Below are 22455 nucleotides of genomic sequence, written 5' to 3' on the forward strand. Positions count from 1 at the left end.
TAACATAAAGTGTATTAATGTTAAGGTCATGGGAAATGATGATCGAATTGAAAAGCCACCTAAGGAGGCGGAGACTTCCTTTTTCTCCAAAATTAAGTTGCTAAAAGAAACAAGCGAAGTATTCATTCACAATCTAACCATTGTCGCTAGGGTAGACTCTATGATGATTATTTGTACTGATCATTTGGAGGTACAAGACAAAAAAATGGATCATATATGTCAAATCATGTAAATGTGGAAGCTCTAATTGGAACAGCTAGGTGTCTCACAACAAAAGGAGTTGGTTGGTTTTCTTGCAGCGCATAAGGTATGGAAGGAATGCGGTGGCGGTTGTTCTAACACCCAAGAATCTCATGCCAATATCGATAGTACAGCTGGAGTTAAAGGAGAAGTGAACAGTCACCTGCATTTCTTTCTTTTTTTGGTTATCTTTGTTTTAAAAACTCTATTGTTAGAAACGTTTGAAATTCCAGAAGGAAGTTACTTTTTTAATGAATTTGGAAAGCCCTGTGCCACTATATATGTAATATTTTAAGCGATCTTAAGGTTTGGCTCTCTGGACTTGGCACTATTTTTCTTTTGCTAGTAAGTTTTAGTTGTCTCTTTTAGTTACTATTGGACAGTGAAGTTAATGATAATAGAAGTGATCATTTGGTTATTTCTGGAGTATCCATTTGACAATCATGTGGTTATCTTGCTGGTGGTGAAATTCCTACGAAATTCATTTCCATATGGATGTTTTTTCATTAATAATGTTGTATTTTTATTTTTATTTTTCCCTCTTGATTGGTTTGGTGAGCTTGATCATAGTTTTGAATTTTTGAAGAGTGTATGTCATGGGCATATATCTAATGGTATGATTACTCAAATCTACAACATTCTTTTATGGTTATGAAGGGATGTTTACATCTTTTCTTAAGTTCTTTTGGGTCAAAAGAATGACAATTATAATTCATTTTTAATAAGAGTTGTATTGCAAATTATTGTAGAAGGGAGTTGTGCCTTTGAAACATAGAGAGTCTTTGTTGTTCGTCAAGACTCATTTTTGGTGAAAGTAGGTTTTTTTTGTTAACATAAAAACTAGGGGAAAAAACCATTCACCAACAAACAACATCCCATAGATCTTAATCTATTCATAGATCCATCTTTCACTTCCATATCTCAAAATTATTCCCAAAGAATAAACCCACCTATATTTTCATGATAAACTTGTCATCTAAAAATTCATGTAACAAGATCAAAAAGTATATTTTATACAAGCTCCTATTCAAACTAAATTAGTTAAAAAGATTAGTACATAATTAAAACCAAACATGTTCAAGCTCTGGTACCACGTGTAAGGAAGCTAAGTAGTTGAACAACTTCCTATATTAACCTTGAGGGAGTTTTTATGGAGAACATGTCTTGAATCTTGCAACTATTATAGAAACTTAATGTAAATAAGCATAAATAACATGCATACCAAAAATTTATATGGCTTTTAGGAGAAAAGCCCATACTCCAAAAGTTGTCTACTATATTACTCACAAACCAATAATGAATTGCAATACACTTGCAAAGAAATCTTGTCAAAGGAGTATCACCAACAAAGATCCAAAAGTAACTCAATAGCCATTAGACTCTCAAAATAAATCACAATGCCTAGTCATAATACACGGCCCTAAAGTAGATTGTTCTTTTAGGGCAAACAAAACACATAAATATCCACCATTAAGTCTATGAGCTAATGATAAATCATTAGGGTTCATAATGATAAATTAAATATGAAAAGTTGTCAAAACCTTTGTTGTGGCATGTTGCCTCCAACCCCAAGTCGATCAAGGGACCGAAGGTTGCAAAGGGGTAACCCCTTTTGCACCTTTGAAGTTTATGTATCAACAATAAAAATAAAATTAGCAATACCTTTTCACTATTGCAAGGTGGATATACCATTTTCTTAACAACAAACACAAAACCAAGAAATATTAATTTTGAAAAAGCTCTAAAGACAAAAGATGGTGTGATAATAGTTGCATTGCAACTATCATTGAATAAGACAAATACGCTCAAATGTGTCCTCCAAATTTGAATGTGAGACTCCACAAATAATGAACCAATGTCTAAAAAACAAGAATCCTAACTAGGAAGCCCAATAAATATTTCTTGTTGTAATGAATCATCACAATCACTAACAAAAGATGAATGATCTCAATTGGAGAATTATGAGCTACAAAAGGAGTCACTAGATCATCATAATTCTCAAAGGCAACATTATATTCAAACACCTCTAAGGTACCATCGCCAAAGAGAACATTGTCAACATCATCAAGTGGAAGAAGGCAATACAAAGAAAGATCTTCTAGGAATAGAGGAACATGTGAATTTCCAAACATCTCCCAAATAATGGTTCCAATTCTAATGGGCATTGAATACTTAAACAATTGGGGCAAATCTCACGAAGAAAACTTGCTAATGATACAACTAATCAACTTTCTGATATAATTCAATTACCCCAATTTGATTGCTTCCATGGTGACTGAGAAAGGAGTCCATATAGACGAGGCAAGAGATTAAGTCACCGAAAACATGTGATGATTCCTTTTGCACAAGACTCATAATTATACTTAGTCAAAGTGATAATAGAACGATGTGTTGCCCAATTTATATAGTACGCTTATTAAATCATGAAAAGGGAGCAACACAAAGACATTGTGCAAAACTAAGATGTGAATTCAATAGATAATAAATGACATCAAGCAAATATATATAAAGAATACCTTAACAACGTTGTGAAGAAGTTGACAAGAAAAGCCTTTTTGTTGATATCTAATTTGAAAAAAAAATGACCTTTCTTGTTAAAGTTATGCCATAAAAGAAAAAGAAAAAAGGGCCTATAAATAGGCACTTTAGAGGCAACAATAAGCTTAAAGATACGAGTTCAGCTCTCCATATGATAATAGGTAAACAATAGGACAAAATTAGTCCTATAGTCAATACTTAAACCATGCTTTCGAGACAATAGCAAGCTTAAATGATAGGCATTGATCTCTCCAAATGATCATAGGTAAAGATAATCCTCTAGACAAGAAAATATAAACCACTCAATTAAGTCACCAAGTAGTCTTTGCCACCATTGATCTCTATTATCATTGCAAGGCGCTAGAGTTTTATTCCATCCTTAGTAACAACATACATCCTATGAACACCCCCAACTCAAGCTTCATAACCAATCTTGGATAAATATATTTCAAGATGAGCTCAAGCACTAGCACACTGGACCTACTGATATCTTCCTTACATAATAAATGAAACCCTTAACTGAAATATTTGCCATAAAACTATTGTATTTTCCCAAATGATTGTGCATTGACCAATAGGGAGACCTGTTAAAAGAGAAGTTCGAGAAAAATTGCAGCTCTAATACCATATTCAACAAGCACCTTCACACTCAAGAAACATGGGGCTATTTCACCAATTGAGATGATAACCATTGAAATGCAAAAATGTTTCAAAGCCCTTACTTACAAAGGCAAGGATGAAGAATTGGTAAATAAATGACAACTCACTACCAAAATTAAATGCACTAATAATTAAAATCTTATAATGCTTGAGTAAATTTTAGCATGAATAAATAGTATAAAATCTATATTTACTCCAATACATGTTACAATTAACAAATTCTACAATTATGGATTTTTATTTGATATAACAGTTTAAATACATTTCTTACATACAAAAGATGTTATAGCCTTGTAAAGTGTGTTGAAGCCATGAGAAGAATAGTTCTAATAAGGAAGTTATCTCCTTCTCCCATAGGTTTGAATTAATAAGGCAAATGATTTATTATTCTTTCTTATTAGATTGATGTTTATCAAGCTCATTCTATAGTTGATGATTTCAAGGGAAAATATTTGCACTAAATGTATCATAGATATAATGGTCACTAAACTACCATAACTAAAGGAAAGTTATTGGGTGATTAACTACACAAGAACTATCATCGTATCTTACAGTTTATTTTTTTTTAAACATTCGTCATATCTCATGGTTAATTTTTTTTAAACATGGTTAAATGAAAATGTTTCTCTTTATTTGATTCTAAGAAGAATTGTACCCCAACAATGGCGACTTGATCTTCACTCCATGAAAGATCAATCTTTGAAGAAATTTATAGCCAATCAAGCACTTACTAATTATATCTTCAGTGATACTACAATATCTCCAGATATACTACAATCACAACACAGTGCATAGTGCTAAAAATTGAAATACAATCAAACAGTGTTTTAAAAATGAATTAATTTTTATAAAAAATTTCTTTCATAAAATAAAGTAATTGATAAATAATTATAGAATTTAACTGTATTAAAGGTATCTCTACCAATACCCATCAACTTATTGCCAATCAACATATTGCTATCTGGTTTCCATCCTTGATATATGGGCCAGGTATTGATATCTATATATATAAAGGCACTAGTACCCTTACCCATGATTGGCTCGTCACCTGTTTGAAGTTGTGAGTAGTATCTTTACACTGATATGTTGAAAGCTTAAACTAAGCACCTATAGTTGGGAGAACGAACTGCAATAAACCACTGTACTGTTGCTCCCAAGCAAAACTTATCAACTTGGGAATGATACTCGCCTTACACTGCATGTCAATGTTGATCCTCGCCTATTTTAAATTGATGCAGGTTGTGGTCAACCATGACAACTTTGTATCTAATCAAAAATTTATTCAACCCATAAACTTAATGGTAATAGTGAACTTGCCTATATTAACGGGAAAAGCTGTAAGGGGTGTCCAAAGTTTCATGAACAATCCAGATTGAAGCATAAACCAGGGGAAAGCTACGTATCTCTAGTCATTTAGCCCCAACCCTTATTTGAATACTATCTCTCTAACACGTACTCACATAACTTATTCAGAAGCAATGTTGAACTCTTCGGACAATTTTCAACCTGATATTACACCAGAGAAAGCCATCCAGCAGATGTTTGAGAAAAACATTGGGAACCCTTTAACAAAATCTCTTTTATGGCATCCACAACCTGTTTTCATTTCTACAGAAAATATCGGGATCAAGAAGAGAAAATACATCAACCTCTCTTCCACAAAGAATAGTTTTGGGTTCTTGGTTTGAAACATAGGCAACAACTCGCGAGGACAAACAAATGCACAGTTAAGAGTTTTGGATTCTTGGTTTGAAACATACACAACAACTTACAAGGACACATAAATTCAGATGGTTACGAGTTCAATGGATATGCAAACGTGATGCTTGTGTTCCATCATCACTTCAATCTCCATAAAACACTAGCAAAACTCTTAATTGAGAAACACGAAAAAACATCTAGTAAAGAAAGCAACAGCTCGGACTGATGGTCCTAATTAGAGTTGCAAAACATTAAAACCCAGTCAAAAAAACCAGATGTTCTAGCCAAAGAACACCAATCCTTGCAGTATATGACAGTATTAAGTGACGAGATATAACTGCCAAACAACTTTCTTTCTGCCTCTACAATAGCTCCAAGGACGAATATCAAGCTGGATCTGTGAAATGAAAATTTGAAACATCCAAAAACCTATGAAATGTAATATGTGCTTTGAATGATAACAAAAGAATATGTTATGCCAAACGACATAATTGTGTATAGTGTATCCTCAGCCTCTGTCCATTTCAAGGTTATGCTAGTCTTTTGATTTCCCTTTCATTGACATAGAATATTAGTTTATTAGTGAGTTGCTTTTCTACTTCGTATATGTGAAAAGTATGTTGGCACGAAAAGAAACACTAGCTAATGGTAAACTCAAAGTGCATCATTGTTGCACGATTGAATTCTCCACTGAATATATGGCCAACAACAAATGTTAATGTATTAATCATTAGGGTTATAGAATTAAGTTATAAATTTCAGTTTTGGTAGTTATTAAATAGCAGCTGAACTGCTATATGACTACTTTATTTATGTAATGAATCTCACTGAACAGAATACAGTAAAGTTTCCATTATTTTTACATTATTTTCTATTACATCAGATTTCCGGGCCTAACAACAAATACATCTACACCAAGATGGTTGCTTGAAGTAATTATGATCATGAATTCTAATAATATCATTACCATTGATTATATGCAATTATTGACATGATGCCAGTCAACCCTGATGAGACGAATTTGGTACCAACGCACACATTACATTATAACTTGAATTCTGCAGAAAATATTGCATGAGTAGAACATGTACACACCACAAAGGATCATACAGTAACGACCTTGAATTATGCACTTATTTGTTTCGCATTCAAAATAATCTGATAACTAAGGATCCTTGCCACCATCGATATCATCATCACTGTCATCTTCTGTGTGCACTTCATGTCTTGGTCTGTTATACTTCTCACGTAACTGCTTTAATGGGATAAAATCCCCAGCAGAATCCATTCCATAAAATAAGAAAGAAACATAAGGATGATCAAAGCGGTCCTGCATTCTAAAAATCGATCAGTACACAAAAGAATCTAAATACATGGAAGAGTTAATTTCTACCTAAAATGTGCATGCATCCCTCAAAACTTACAAATCTTTCCTATATAGTAATATGTCTAACATCATTTAATCAAATATTAAAGTATCTTTTTGCATGAGTTTGTGTTTATGATTAAACTTCTGTCTTTAGCAAGAAAGAATATACATAGAAATGTGTGATAGATTTGACATAACCCACCAAATCTGGTTTGTCCAGTTCTGTCAGCTTCTCTTCAGCAACTGTTAGACAAACAATATCGTGCATCTCAGATACCCAACGAAAAAAGATAAAAATCAATATAGATTCAAAGTTTCTATCATAATGCATTTAAACACACTATTTAACAGACACACGGTGCATTGTAAAGTAACATCACATCTAGATTGCTTTCATCTATGCTTCCAAACAAATCTAGAACTATTCTGCACAGTCACATGTCTAAGCTGAAACTTGCAGAGGTTTAATCTGAATCCAAACCTTTAGAGTTGGCCAAAATCCAAACAACACTAATAAAATAAGAAAAGCAAAATGAGAAGTGAACTGACAACAATAAATGTTTTAGAAAATCAAAGAGAAGAAACAAATATTAAAAAACAAAGATATGAGTAAATTTAATTTTAAAATATACTAAGGTTTATTAACTCATTCTTTACAAACTAAACGCTTCTGATTTTATTTCGTCCTTGCCATATCACGTTGCATACAATTACACTTCTTTAGCAAAATAGGCATACTTTGTGCATTTTGCTTCTAGAAAAAGGGAAGACAGTATTTTATGTCACCATTGAGCAAGACACAAATTTAAAGTATAGGAACTTCCTTGGTGAAGAAGCTCGTAGGAAAGATTGTTTTGCAATTTCCATGTTCAGTTTTCACCTCATGACCAAGCGCAACATTAAACTCAAACTTATCTGTCAACTTATGCAAAAGTATGAATAACTGCTGATGGATGAATCTAATTGAAAACAATATAACACAATATTTTTATAGTAATAAAACTTCCACAATCCATATGATTTGTGCAAAGAAATGCTTCTGGTTTTTTTATTGTGTGTGAGTTCTTAACATCAATGTTTTGGATCACACACTGTGATCCATCATCGGGATGAAAGAGTATGCAGGAGATGTAAAATGTAAGATGCAAACTTGGCCTCCCAAAAGATATAAGACAGGATGAGGAGAGGAGGGTGCACAAAAAATGAGTAGGGACATAAAAGGTCAAATCAAAGCCTCAAGAAAGGAATCAAAAGAAGGAAAGGTTTGAAAATAATAAAAATAATAATGATTGTAGTACTAACACCAACCACAATAATAATAATAGCAATAATAAGGATAAAGATTTTATTATTATATTGCTACTGTTATTATTATTCTAGCTGTTGTGACAATCACAATAATAATAACAATAATACGAAAAAATGAAGAAATAGTAATAACAATAAAAGCACAAAATAATAAAAATAACAAAAGAAAAATCAAACCTAAAATACAAACTAAACAAAAAAGCAAAAACAACTAAAAGGACTTTAAACACCAACTAAATGACTCCAAGAAAACCGCTGCTAAGAAAGAATCTATAGAATCCTTAGAATGGACAAAAATTGATTAACTAAGAAATTAAGGAAACACAAAGTATTAATTTTATTATTAATTATTATTAATATTATTTAGAATTAATAATGATAATAATAAAGACAATAATAACAAAAACAATAACAGCAATTATAATAATAAAAACAAAAAAATGTAAAATCAAATTCAAAAAACAAACTAAACCACAATCAAACCTAACAAGGCAAAACAACACAAACTAAATAACTCAGCAAAACCCATTACGGAAAGGGAAAATCACAAAGAATCAAAAGAAGTACAATCTTATACTATTTATCATTATAAGTATATAAATAGGGAAGCAAAAAGAAAACAATTGTAAGAAGCAAGGGGGAGCCCAAAAACATCGTAAAGTGACTAACTACAAGGAGCAAAAGAGGGACAAGAAGGGTTAAAACTAGAACAAGAACAAGACCCCACCAACTGGAAAGGCGAAAAGATCGGGAAAGAGGAGAGAGAGAAAAGGGGGGTGGAAACAAGGATGGGTAGAGGACGGGTTCAAGGATGGTGGGTGTCCAGTGACATATGAAGTGGTTTCCAAGACTGGTTAAGGGTTCAAGCTTCATCTCGACTTAGGTTAGCAGGGAGTAGTAGATTACTATCGCTTCCTTAAGCTTCTTAATTAATAGGATACATTTACAAAGAGGTTCTCCTTGTAAGAGATTGGAGAAGAAACCACCAAAATGAACAAATATTATGTCTCCCTCGAATTTTAAAAGAAAATCTGGAAACAATCTTAGCCAGTATAGTGACTTCATTACAATTGTCAGGCTTATTTTCTAATAATTTGATATTATTCTAATCAAAGTTACAAGACTCGCCTAGACTTTGCAAGTGTTGGGACAAGTCAGGCAAAATGAGGCCTAATGAGGCAAAATCAGGCAAGTGTTCTTATTTCCACTTCATTTGCTTATTTTTGTTCATATTTGTTTATGTTCATTGTTGATGTTTCACAATGATTGTGGTACAAAGAGCCTTTTGTTTGTTAGCATGAATGCTGATGATACTACATTGGGGGAGTATCCTAAGCATTGGAGAGTACTGAAATGTTGCATTCATGACTGTGTTTGTCATTGATGTTAACATAGCATTGTTTCTATAAAGACTGGCTGAGTAGCAAACAAAGATCTTGATAGTATGGTCAATGGTTTGATTGTCTGGTGATGCGAAGTTATGGACATGTTTGGCATTGTGTCTTGATGACGTGGTTGAGTGCACTAAGTCTAAGTTGAAGTACGGAAGATGTACCTGATTTACAGAGAGCAATTCAGAGACAAAGTATTGGGAAAGCAATTCCTAATGTTTGTTGGCTATCTTACATTTGAGATGTAATGAAGAGATGTACAGTCAGGCAGTGATAGAGGACAATCAATTGATGACGTCAACGAGTGCACAAGCCCTAGTATCGCACGTGTGAATTTTTGTATAGACTGTGAGCCGACAATTCTACTGTAATTGTAACTAATTAATTATCTTATTTTAGTTAATTGGGAAAGCCTCAAAACCAACTCAAGGAATTATTATGAAGATATGGTATAAAGGAAAGATGTTTTCCTTGTTTGTAATGAGTCGTATGAGTATGGCGATCGTTGTATGAAGTGTGAAGTGTGAAGTGTGAAAAGGAGCAGAGTGCTTGAGGAATGTGAGTAAGCAATCCAAGGGATTATTGGATGCAAGATTTGTGATCTGGTTACAAGATCAGAAAGAGCAGAGGTCCAGTTGATAGGACAGAGAAAGAAAAAGGAACAATACAGTACAATTCTATTATTCTACAAGGAATAATACATAGATCACTTGGACAATGGGTTCATTGGTCTTGCCCTTGAAGCTATTTGGGCAATGGGCCCAACTGTCTTCTACAACTCCTAACAAGGTTGGCACAACTCCTAATAGGGATTCAAAGTCTTCTAACAAGGACTCATGTACTGAATGTATTCATAGACTCCTAATAGGGTCCATCCTCTAAGAAGGTATATTTATATTACTACATCATCTTGTGGGTACCATCCCCACCGAGGTTTTCCCTCTGTTCAAAGGGTTTCCTTAGTTAACATATATAGTGTTATTGTTTAACTTGCTATGGTCTTAGTTTATATTTCTCATATTGTTAAGATTATTTAAGGTTGATAATTGTGATAATAGTTGGATAATTGATTCACCCCCACCCCCACTCTCAGTTTACATCAGTGGACTATATATTCTAACACTGTTGTTATTCTACAATTTGTTAGTGGAGAGAGGCCTACAGAGGGATACATATACAAGGGCATGGATAGGGTGAAGGAGGCCATTATATTTGTCTATTCAATGGTTGAGATTGAGTATTGTTCCATATGGGAGATCACTGATTGATGATGGCTCCTTCATCTTCACAAGCATTTACATACAATTGTCTCTTACCTTAATCTAGCATTACAATTTTGCCTAGCTTTCAAGGCTAATGAGGAGGTGTTCAGTGGGATCTACACAATTGTAGAGAAAATGTAAACTAATTCATTAGTTGGAGCAAAAATAGTTTGTGAGATAGAGATCTCTAGCCTTGCACAAAAGATATGCAAGGAAAATCAGATAACAATGGAGCTAAAAAATGTAGAACTTTTGCATAAAAGCATTACACAAAACATCCACTGCAATCCAAAAGCTAAATAGATTAAGAAATCACAATAGGAGAAATACTCAACTTCAAACACCATGAATCTTTCACATGCAATGACATGCAAGTACATGTAGTTAATTGACATGCACTTGAAAGTTATTTTGCATGAAAATTCCTACATGATTCTTTGAAAAGCGCACACTAAAAAAGCCAACATGTGATTTACACTAGAAATTTTTGTGACATTTTCACACATTACCCCATTTCAAATGGGGACCCCTCTTTTTTTTCACTCCATAGCTTGGTGCTTAATGTAGAATCATTAAGTTGCCAACATTTTTGAGTTTCTTAGTTTCTTTGTGCTTAAGGAATGACAAGTAAAGTCAGGAATTACTAGGTTGTGGCTTGAAATGAAGAAATTCTGCAAGGATAGAAAATTAATTGTAAAATGTGGGTTTGAAAAGGATTTTCTTTAGGAAATCCAACTCTAGGCCAAGTTCCTCCTTCAATCATTGTGTATGTTGAGAAGACAATTGTTATTGGAATCCAAATTTGAGTGTTAAGTCTGAAATTGAAATATGGGAAGTCCTTGTCCAAATTGCAAATATCCAAGGATAAGAAATGAAGCAAGGTCACTGCCAAAGTTGGCAACAAGGAAACAATTCTTAAGTTTCTCTTGACATAAAAATTGACAAAATGTTGTGAGATGTCATCAAAGTTGCAAAGAGATTCTTAAGTCTTGTCAAAGTTGGGGATCAAGGTCCCATGTTTGAGGTTTGAGAAATGGTGAAATGGGAAAATGTTGGTTCAATGCTTGGAAAAATGAAAATACTAAATGGAAATGTTTAGAGGAAATAAAAATTCAAAGACTTTCTAGGTGAGAAAAGATAAGAAAATTCTAAACTTGAATGGCCTTTAGTTAAAAAATATATGAAATTCAAGAGAGTTTAAGGTGAAAAGTGAAATATTAAGCATTTCCACTAAACCTCTCATTTGCACCCAAACTATGAAGACTTTCCACCTAAATTTAAGATTTGCGCTTAATGAACTCAAACATTTCCACCTAAAATTTGGATTTGCGTCCAACTCCACGCTTTTTTCCACCTGAACTAAGGGTTTGTGCTCACCTTGTTTTGAATTTCCAACCCTGACCTAGGAAAAGGATGAAATTCAAAGTCTAGATTATGTGTAGGAAAGGAAGTTTGAATGTTAAATCCTTGATGAATCAAGCAGTGAAAATCCAAGGTTAAGAGATGAATTTCAAACTTTAAATGGAAAGTTTGGGATTGAAAAATTGAATTTGCAGCTTAATTGCCCATATGCACTCTCTATATGCACTCTCTAAGTGTAATGACCCTCCTCAAATCTGCTCTCAAAATTGCTGATGAAAGCTCAAAGAATTTCATCAAACAATTCACATGCAAGGGACGTATGACTGATATAGTATTTCAGCTGGCTTTAAATGACTCTTTCTTCAATTTGCATCAATGAGAATCTTGTGCTAGAAGATTCCAAATGGACTACACAATGACCTAACATGAGTGTGCTACTAATTTTGACAATATTCAGTGCATATATATGATCTAAGCATGAGAAATGAACACCTACAGCCAACTGGCATTTTTACAAACAGTTGGTATGCAAACTAACTGACTGATAAATAATGATATTGAATTGCTTAAATGACACCAGCAACTATTATCTTCTTAATTGCAATGAATTTTCTAATACAATGCTCATGAAATATGGCCAAGACTTTTGGCATTTACATGGCTTACAAAATGATAATGCTGGTATAATGCACACTTACAGCTGAAACTTATAACACCTAAAAAAAACAATACTAACAAAGGAACCTGGTTGTAGATGGCTGTAATAATTTTCTTCAATGCTGCCCCTTCTGCTTTGCTTTTCCGATTTGCTTTTTCGAATTGCTTTTTCGGATCCGCTTTTTTGAACTGTTTTTTTCGGACTACTTTTTCAGCCTGCTTTTTCGGTTCTACTTTTTCGGACTGCTTTTTCGTATCTACTTTTTCGGACTGCTACCATGTTGAATCTCAAGACCATATCTTTCAATCACGTCAAAATTTTCAGCTTGAAGGGATTTCGTCTTTCAAACTATTAAGACATAATCTCCAGAAAATTTCCCAATTTTTTTGATATTTTCCAAGCATACTTAAAAGAAGCTCTTCCATTTCTTTTATAGTGTTCTCACAAGGGCTCCATCCTTCATTTTCTCAATGTGGGATAAAACATAACTCCCTTTATGTAACTTATGTCTCCAATGTGTTATAAAATAAAAGGGACTCTTTTAATTTAAATATTTCCCACAAACTATAGTCTATGCATTAATAAAGTTAAATATTTAAATTTAACTTTACAAAATAGCTTTATCAATGCATAACAAATCTTATCAGTGATAAACAAGTCTTCTTGTCGATTTTAAACAATTACCATCGACATACCGTTGCCACTGGATGTCCACCCATGCCCAAGATGACTTACTATAAATAGTAAGTATGCCCAAAGTTGCCTCAAAACCCCTCAGAAAGACCTGCAATTGAAACTATCTAAGCCAAATGGCCTCTACGTCCCTTTAATGTCCTGGTTACCCTACGGGACCGTGGGGAAATAGGCTAACAACAACATCATGCTATGAATGCTAAAAAGGGGACATTACAGTCCGCCCTTCCCAAAATTGCTTGTCCCCAAGCAATGGTCGAACAACAACCCAATCAATCCACCTGGATCCCAAATGTAGTCATGAACTATACTGCTGTAAGTCAACATAGGCTCCTGCAACAACCTCTAAAAATTAACCAAGAGGAATCCATAATCAAATTGGCGAATACAACTCACCCAAACTCCAAAGTCAGGAACCCATGAGAAACAAGCTCTCCAAATATCAGAACCCAAGTAGAGTAGATAACCCAAACTGCCAACATAGTAAATACCATCAACACATCCCACTAGCCTATGTGGAATGTACAATACAATTCTGCAACACCGATGAATCCTCCCGCATGAAACTGCACCAAATATAGAGAATCCACACACTGCACACCCACTGCAATTAACACAACTCTGCAGATCACCGGTCACTGTCTCATAACCATAACACCCATGCACTGCTGATGGTGAATAGTCATTACACGATAGATAGCAAAAACAAGAGCCCAGACCAAACCTGTCTGCCATCAACTCCTCAACACATGGATCAAAAGCAAGCCGATGAACATATCCTACAGTATAATGTCGGTAAAAAGAACCAATCCTAGTCAAAGACTCATCCTGCAGACGTGATACAACCAACTGTGACTGATCATCAGCTAAGTCAGAGGATGGTATAGCGAAGAGTGCAGAATCAACAACAACATCACTAGTCTCTGTGCCCTCCAAGTCAAACATATCACAATGCTCAGCTGCAGCGCCCAACTCAGTTGAACCTGCCTCCAGTGGAAACGGACCAAATATGCCAATACTAGTGTCATGGACAGATATATCCTCATCTCCACTACCTCTATCAACCTCGACCATGGACATCCGCAGATCACCAGACACCACAACTTGTGACTGTACAGAATCTGGTAAAGACTGTTGTCGCTCTAACTCCATGGTCACCTTAGCCAAATGAAACTATGACTCCTCGAAAGCCAACTGTGTACTCTCAAGAATCTCAGAAGTCACCTCGAGCTGCTGAGTAAGCTCACTCACCTCATCTTCCTTGGCCAATAATGCTTCATATGTTGTACTCCCCCACTCCATAAGATAATCTCTGTCGGCTACCAACTGCATATAATTCTGTCTCAGAATCCGAATAGCCTCGCATAAAGAGTGGATCTCTGTCAAGGAAAGATAACCGCATCCCTGCTCATCCCTAGTAGGAAAACCCCATCCATAAACTGCTAACAACTGACGAGCAGCATCAAAATGCTGGCAAGCGATAGAAATGTCTCGCTCACTAACTCTCAACTGACTAGACACATGATGGCACTGGCTAGACTGTCTCCTACAAACCTCCTCTGACGCACTGTCTAAAGGAGTATCCTCAAAGTTACTGGTCTCTAGAGTATTACCATCTATATCCTACGAATCAACTCCAAAGCTCATATCAACATACGGAGTATCAAAGTCTGTAGCACTGCTATCCAACTCCTTTGTACCAAAAGAAACTGTCAAGGAAACTAAGTCTTCAAAACTGCCCATTGCATCTTCCTGGATGTCATCAATGCCAATATGATCCTAGGACTCATCTGTACACACTACCAAATATGAAAGATCATCAACACATTCCAGCAAGAATGGTCGACTGGATATATGAACAAAGCCCAACACCGGTGTATAAAAACTAATACCAACATAGGACAAGCTACTGGCACAAGAAAAGACAACACCGTGCAATCTGCTAATTAAATCCATGATAGCACCCAAACAATCACTGCTACCAAAAAGTGTTAAAGATCTCCAGTCAACTGAATCTCAAACGCCAATGTAACAATCTTGAGTCCATATCCGTAAACTAGAATCAGCTGGTAACTCAAGCAAACTCCTCACCTGAGTAATATGACCAATACCAACTAACTCCACATACCTGTCTGACATTGTCCCTGTATCCTAGATGTGAATGCAAGATGAACTCGCAACATTATCAACGACCACATATGATCTGCCTGCCGCAGAAAGCTGAGTATCAGGAGTGCAAGATGAAACTAAATTCAATTCCATGCCATGCTTATCCCCATGTCTCTCCCAGTCCTGTAATGCCAAGGGAATATTCACCAAAGAAGCTCGAGTGTCCTCAAGCTCGCGAGAAAGCTTGTCAACTTCCTCCTCCTTTCTCCTCAAGGCATCTGAATAGTCTCCAACAAGGCTAAGAAGATGGTCACAATCTGATAGAAGATGTAAATAACTCAACTTCATCATTCCCATTCCTTCCCTAATCGCCTGTAAGTCAACACAAGAAGACTTTGCCTGAACTCCCTTATGTCTACCCTGTAACTAAATCATCTGAATGTGATCCTCTATCATATCCCGCATCCTGTCATGATGAGATAATGAAGTCACAATATTGTCTTTGCTCACCTTCAATTGGCTGGACAAATCATGCGGAGTTCTACCAGCCTCAACCTCATGTGACGAAGCATCTAACTGTGCCTGGTACTCTTTCTCAGCAAAGTCATGAATGCTCAATTTCTGATCAACTGTACTACCCTCAAACATGACAGTATCCTCAACTGCAGTAACTTCATCCAGCCCAACTGTACTGGAATCACTATCTATGTCAATCACGCAATCTGGTGTGTCTGTGATATCACCTTCTGATGCAACTGGCTCAACCTGCACAACATCTTTAACCCCTTCTGCCTGTGAAGATGATGCAGATAAACCATTACTTGAAGATGTGCTAATGTCTCCCTGTATCAAATCCGCATGTCTATTAAACTCCTCATACAAGTTTTTGCCTGTCATAGGGAAGGTACGATCCTTAGGCCTATCAATCAGGCTCTTTAACCACGTACATGCCATAGGTGACAAATTCCTCTCTTTTGTCCAAACATACCATAAGTCTTCTGCCAAAAGTTTAGAAATTTCATCCTCCCCCTCAAACAAGATTGTGAACATGATGCAGTGCATTGATGCCAATACTCTGCTGGGATGAAACTCGTCCATAATATTCCAAAATGTATTAAACATCCTACGAATGTCACTAATACAACCAATTGCCAGCATAATATTTTCAAATCTACACCTTGCAAATACTTCAAGTAATCTTGCCCTCTTTGTGAAATAAGGGTCCCAAATGTTGTCCAACTTTTCAAAGCTTTTTACCATGGCATGAAGTACCTCTTTCATAATCTAATCGTCATAAGAATCAAGGCCAGCTATTATCCTCATGATTTCACTAATGCAAGAGAGAGTTGTAAGTCTTATTACCTCATCATGATGTCTCAATAATCGGGGCTTAACCAACGAACCAAATGCTGGAGATAAAGCTATTTGCATAGCATCGGGTCTTGACTAATCAAACTTGCCTAAATAAGTTTCCAACTCCTCCAAAGTTCTTAAAAGGTCCTCTGTTCGCTGAAATGGACAATCTAATTTCTTCTTTACATTGTGCATTCTTTCTTCCAAATCCTTGTCTCCTGTTAAAGCCATACTGATAATTGAATTCAATCTGAAATAACCCAATCAGGCTGGCAGGAAACCGCTCTGATACAACTGTAATGACCCTCCTCAAATCTACTCTCAAAATTGCTGATGAAAGCTCAAGGAATTTCATCAAACAATTCAGATGCAAAGGACGTATGACTGATATAGTATTTCAACTGGCTTTAAATGACTCTTTCTTCAATTTGCATCAACGAGAATCTTGTGCTAAAAGACTCCAAATGGACTACACAATGACCTAACATGAGTGTGCTACTAATTTTGACAATATTCAGTGCATATATATGATCTAAGCATTAGAAATGAACACCGACAGCCAACTGGCATTTTTACAAACAGTTGGTATGCAAACTAACTAGCTGATAAATAATGATATTGAATTGCTTAAATGACACCAGCAACTATTATCTTCTTAATTGCAATGAATTTTCTAATACAATGTTCATGAAATATGGCTAAGACTTTTGGCATTTACATGGCTTACAAAATGATAATGCTGGTATACTGCACACTTACAGCTGAAACTTATAACACCTAAAAAAAACAATACTAACAAAGGAACCTGGTTGTAGATGGCTGTAATAATTTTCTTCAATGCTGCCCCTTCTGCTTTGCTTTTCCGATTTGTTTTTTCGAACTGCTTTTTTGGATCCGCTTTTTTGAACTGCTTTTTTCGAACTGCCTTTTCAGCCTACTTTTTCGGTTCTACTTTTTCGGACTGCTACCATGTTGAATCTCAAGACCATATCTTTCAATGGCGTCAAAATTTTCAGCTTGAAGGGATTTCATCCTTCAAACTATTGAGACAATCTCCAGAAAATTTCCCAATTTCTTTGATATTTTCCAAGCATACTTAAAAGAAGCTCTTCCATTTCTTTTATAGTGTTCTCACAAGGGCTCCATCCTTCGTTTTCTCAATGTGGGATAAAACATAACTCCCTTTATGTAACTTATGTCTCCAATGTGTTATAAAATAAAGGGGACTCTTTTAATTTAAATATTTCCCACAAACTATAGTCTATGCATTAATAAAGTTAAATATTTAAATTTAACTTTATAAAATAGCTTTATCAATGTATAACAAATCTTATCAGTGATAAACAAGTCTTCTTGTCGATTTTAAACAATTACCATCGACATACCGTTGCCACTGGATGTCCGCCCATGCCCAAGATGACTTACTATAAATAGTAAGTATGCCCAAAGTTGCCTCAAAACCCCTCAAAAAGACCTGCAATTGAAACTATCTAGGCCAAATGGCCTCTAAGTCCCTTTAATGTCCTGGTTAGCCTACGAGACCGTGGGGAAATAGGCTAACAACAACATCATGCTATGAATGCTAAAAAGGGGACATTACACTAAGAGAACACCTTCGGCTTGTCCTACCAAATGTACCTACCTTAGTCTCACCTATTTCCATGCCTTAGCGAGAATTTTGCGAAATTGCATCGTCATTTCCAATTTATTCTTCCTCTTCATCCAACATTGACTCTATGGATGGATGTCATGCTTGATCTCCAAGGTCTTAGTATGCTTCATCAAGGAGGAAGCAGGTGTTTGGCTATCTCCTTCCACTTTTCACTTGTAATTTCTCTGATGAAAGTCTTCCCTTCCTCCCAACTACAACTTATATTTGATGCTTCAGCTTTTACTTCTTGGCAAGCTTGGACACTTTCTATTAAAAAAATCTTTGATTCCTTGGACAATTATTCTCCATCTCCTTAATTGTTTGTCCTTTTATCTTAGGCAAAGAGATTTTATCACCAACCTTTTTGTTTCGTTGTGACTCTTGGGAATATGTATCTTATTTTTGTTTGGCTACATAAGCATTAATTCTCAACGGTGTGGAGTACATCAACTAGTGTCATGTCCCTCCACTTGTCAATTCCTCTCCTTCTACCGTTTAAAGATTTTCTGCCTTCATTTATCCCAACCCCTCTCAACTCGAAGGTCTTGCAGGATGACAAAATGGCATGCAATAAACCATAGCGATCTATGCAACAAACAATCAACCTCTTTTTTGACGGTTACATTATCCCAAATGGTCACTCGAGGGACCTTTCTCCTGAGAATTTCCCTCCAAATGTTTTTTCTAACTTGAGGTTCCATACATTTAATAGGTCTTGGATCTACATTCCTCGTTGGCCTGTACAAATTTGTCTATAAACTGTCCCACTACATTCCATGATTTCAATTTGCTAGTTATAGTTTGTCAAGGTTTGAAGCGACAAGGGCTCCAAATGTTTACTCATTACTATTAATCAAATGATTAACAAAGAGTAAACAAAATAACAATATAACAGAATATAATAATCACTTGCAATAATGTTTCACAAAGGTATGTCATTCTATTCATTCATTCATCAGATATGCAAAAGCTATGGAAGTTCATTCTATTACAAGATTCAAGAAGAGTTGGCAGATTAACGGATTTCCAGATGATTGATTGATTAACAGAGGAACAAATGTGTTCCTTATAAAGAATTACAAGGACGTTGTTTCTTTTTAGAAACAACGTAGACTGAAGACGAAATTAGAAACAAAACTAGAGACAGGATAGGAAACATTCCTATCTGGACTGAAGAAAAAAGAAACGGGATAGGAAACATTCCTATCTAGACTGAAAGACGGACTACAGACAAGCAGTTGACTATTATAGAAAGTATAAGATATTATCTTAATACCCTCCCTTAATGGTCAACGTACGGATGTCGGAACATTCTGTGATAACTGAGACCCTCCCTGGATCTACAGAATGTTGAAACCAAGAAGCTTTGCCAGAAGAGTGCTATGACTCAAAATAAGTTGCAATTACAAAACTTCGTTTTTGTGGAGAAAACGGTAAAACCCAGAATCTCACACAACCTTGCGTATTACAGACAACTTGAAATGATTTTTGAGGAGAAAATCAACAAACCCAAAAAAATAGAAACAGATTTAGAAGGCGTAAAATGCAGCTTCAGCTTGATCAGGAAGCTCGACAACTTGTGCTGTTGGCTGGGAAGCATTTTGCCTTGCTTGGGCAACCAAACGTTTCCAGCACTTGAATTTCATATGGCCGAACTTGTGACAGTAATTACACTGTACATTTTGCTTCGTAGAGCCATCCAAGAATTGAGCAGAAGGTTGATGCTGGGAAGGCTGAGAAGACTGATGGTTGCCGATGCTCTGTTGGAAAGATTTTGCAGCAAATGCTTGCTCAATGGAGGTGGAACTGGAGCTACTACCAAACTGTTGTTTCCACCGATCTTGCTGAAGCAGCAGGGTGCAGAGATAAATGAACTTTAGATCAACACCAGTAGATGTGATGTTGAGAGTCTTGATAAAATGCTCATAGGATTTTGGTAAACTCCGAAGAGTGATTACCACAATATCCTCTTCCTCCATCTTGCGACCGATGGCAAGTAACTGATCACGGATTTCCTGAATCCGATTCAGGTGTGCCTGGAGCGAGGTGCGCTCATCCATGACAATAGAAAACAGAGTGTTTTCCAGAAAGAAGGCTCAGCTCTTGTCGGAAGTCTCGTGAAGACCTTTTAGATGTGTTCAAATTTCGGCAGCTGTCTTGCCGGATCAAATCTGAGAAAGCTGGTCATCAGCTACGGATAGTTTGAGAAGCATTACTGCCTCTCGATTGTTCAGATCCCATGTATCTTGATCAGGACCCGGAGAAGTCGGACGCTGCGTAACACCCAGAACAAGTTGAGCGGTGTTGCGATATTCGAAGATTGCGATGATGCGCTGCTTCCAGGTTCCATAATTGCGACCATTGAATTTGGAATTATGTTTGAGCAAAGTATTTGTCAGAGATGCCATGGCACGTTTTTCAATGAAAAATTGTGAAAATCTGTGGAGGCACGTTCTTCGAGGCAAAAATACGAAAGACCCAGAAGAATCAGAGAATGACCTTGAAGAGAGCTCAAAAAACCCAGAAGGAATCTGCTGTCATTTTCTAGATCTGCTGGCTCGAAAATCAAGGCACAAAAATCGAGGCACCTAGAAAAAACAGACGACAACCCAGTTGAGCTCTCGAAAAACCCACCAAGAATCTGCAAACAAAATATTTTTTCGACCCCAAAAATTAGGGTTTCGAAAAAAAACGGCCCTGGCTGAAAAAAGCTTGAAAAAACTTCAAATTTCTTGATAAAAATGGTGGTTTTCAATCGACTAAAGCTGGTCACGGCAGTATGGAGGTCAAAAAACCAACGCCTTGAGGTCAAGCATAGGAAAAAACGACCATGAAAAACGCAGATGACTGATTTCCAAAATCCGAGTCGTCTAAAGAAAAACGCAGAGCCGTTTTTGGTGTAAAATCACTGACGATTTTCCAGAAAAACTGCACTTTTCCCTAGCGAAAAATACTATGTGAAGATCCAGACAGATGCAAATCGCGTGGGATGCAGAATTTTTTTTTTTTTTTTCAAACCTGGCCGAAAACTATTACAGTTGCGATTTTTGAAAAACTCAAAAAAAAATAGTCGAAAATCTGAGGTTTTTAGAAAGCAAGAATCACAGAATAATTTTGAAAATTGGCTCTGATAATTTCAGAAAAGAAATTATAATTTTCGAAAAAATTAAGAACTATACTCTGATACCATGTTACAAGATTCAAGAAGAGTTGGCAGATTAACGGATTTCCGGATGATTGATTGATTAACAGAGGAACAAATGTGTTCATTATAAAGAATTACAAGGACGTTGTTTCTTTTTAGAAACAACGTAGACTGAAGACGAAATTAGAAACAAAACTAGAGACAGGATAGGAAAAATTCCTATCTAGACTGAAGAAAAAAGAAACGGGATAGGAAACATTCCTATCTAGACTGAAAGACGGACTACAAGCAAGTAGTTGACTACTATAGAAAGTATAAGATATTATCTTAATACATTCAAGCAGTCCCCAATTGCGAGTACAATAAGATATAAACATATACATCATTCTATTCATTGATTCATCAGACATGCAAAAGCTACAGAAGTTCATTCACACAGTCCCCAATTGCAAGTACAATAAGATATAAACATATACATATATATAAAGCCAACGGCAGTTGAGAAAGCCAAATGTTGGTTACTGCTTGACAACTAACTGTCAGGAACTAATTTCTAAATTTAAAAAACAACTTATTTTATTTATTTATAAACTACAATGGGTTCCAGCTAATTCAATGTTGATATGGCACTGAAGAAAAAATTTTAAATCCTGATTTTATTATTAGGTGTTTATTCTTTCATTTCATGGCTATCACTTTTCATTTTCTAAGAGGCTATAAATGGGAGGAATAAGCTTCAGAGGAGAGATTTTGTAGCAGACTATCCAGGTTCAATAGAGAGTTTTCAACATTTGCAGCAAAAAAATCATAAAGGAATGACGGTATCATTGAAAGAGATCTCTAGTGGCAGATTTTGAGAGCATGGAGAAGAGAAGAGAAGAGAAGAGGAGGTGCAACTAGAAAAGATGAAAAAGACATGCAGCCAAGGGATGGCATCAAAGCAGATGCAACATATGGAGAAGCGAAAAAAAAATTCTGGAAGAGCAAAGATGATGAGGAGCAACAAAGGCTTTAA

General features: G+C 35.8%; 1 protein-coding gene across 7 annotated transcripts in view; it reads right to left on the reverse strand.

Moving 5' to 3' along the window:
- Positions 1 to 5967: 5967 nt before the first annotated feature.
- LOC149564997 (uvrB/uvrC motif-containing protein) overlaps positions 5968 to 22455 on the reverse strand; it is a 181945-nt gene continuing 165457 nt past the window's right edge. For 3 of the 7 annotated variants that reach the window (XM_089818523.1, XM_089818525.1, XM_089818524.1), the window contains 2 exons: positions 6711 to 6751; positions 5968 to 6469 (listed from right to left, as the gene is read on the reverse strand). In XM_089818523.1, coding sequence (XP_089674649.1) covers positions 6305 to 6469; positions 6711 to 6751 — 206 coding nt within the window. In that variant the 3' untranslated portion in view covers positions 5968 to 6304. Of the gene's footprint in view, positions 6477 to 6710; positions 6752 to 22455 lie in introns of all 7 variants that reach the window. The other 4 variants (XM_089818527.1, XM_089818522.1, XM_089818528.1 and 1 more) reach the window with 3 other exon arrangements.

Source organism: Cupressus sempervirens, chromosome 3, assembly GCF_028749045.1.
Source record: "Cupressus sempervirens isolate cs-2001-9-10 chromosome 3, ASM2874904v1, whole genome shotgun sequence".
Taxonomy (NCBI): domain Eukaryota; kingdom Viridiplantae; phylum Streptophyta; class Pinopsida; order Cupressales; family Cupressaceae; genus Cupressus; species Cupressus sempervirens.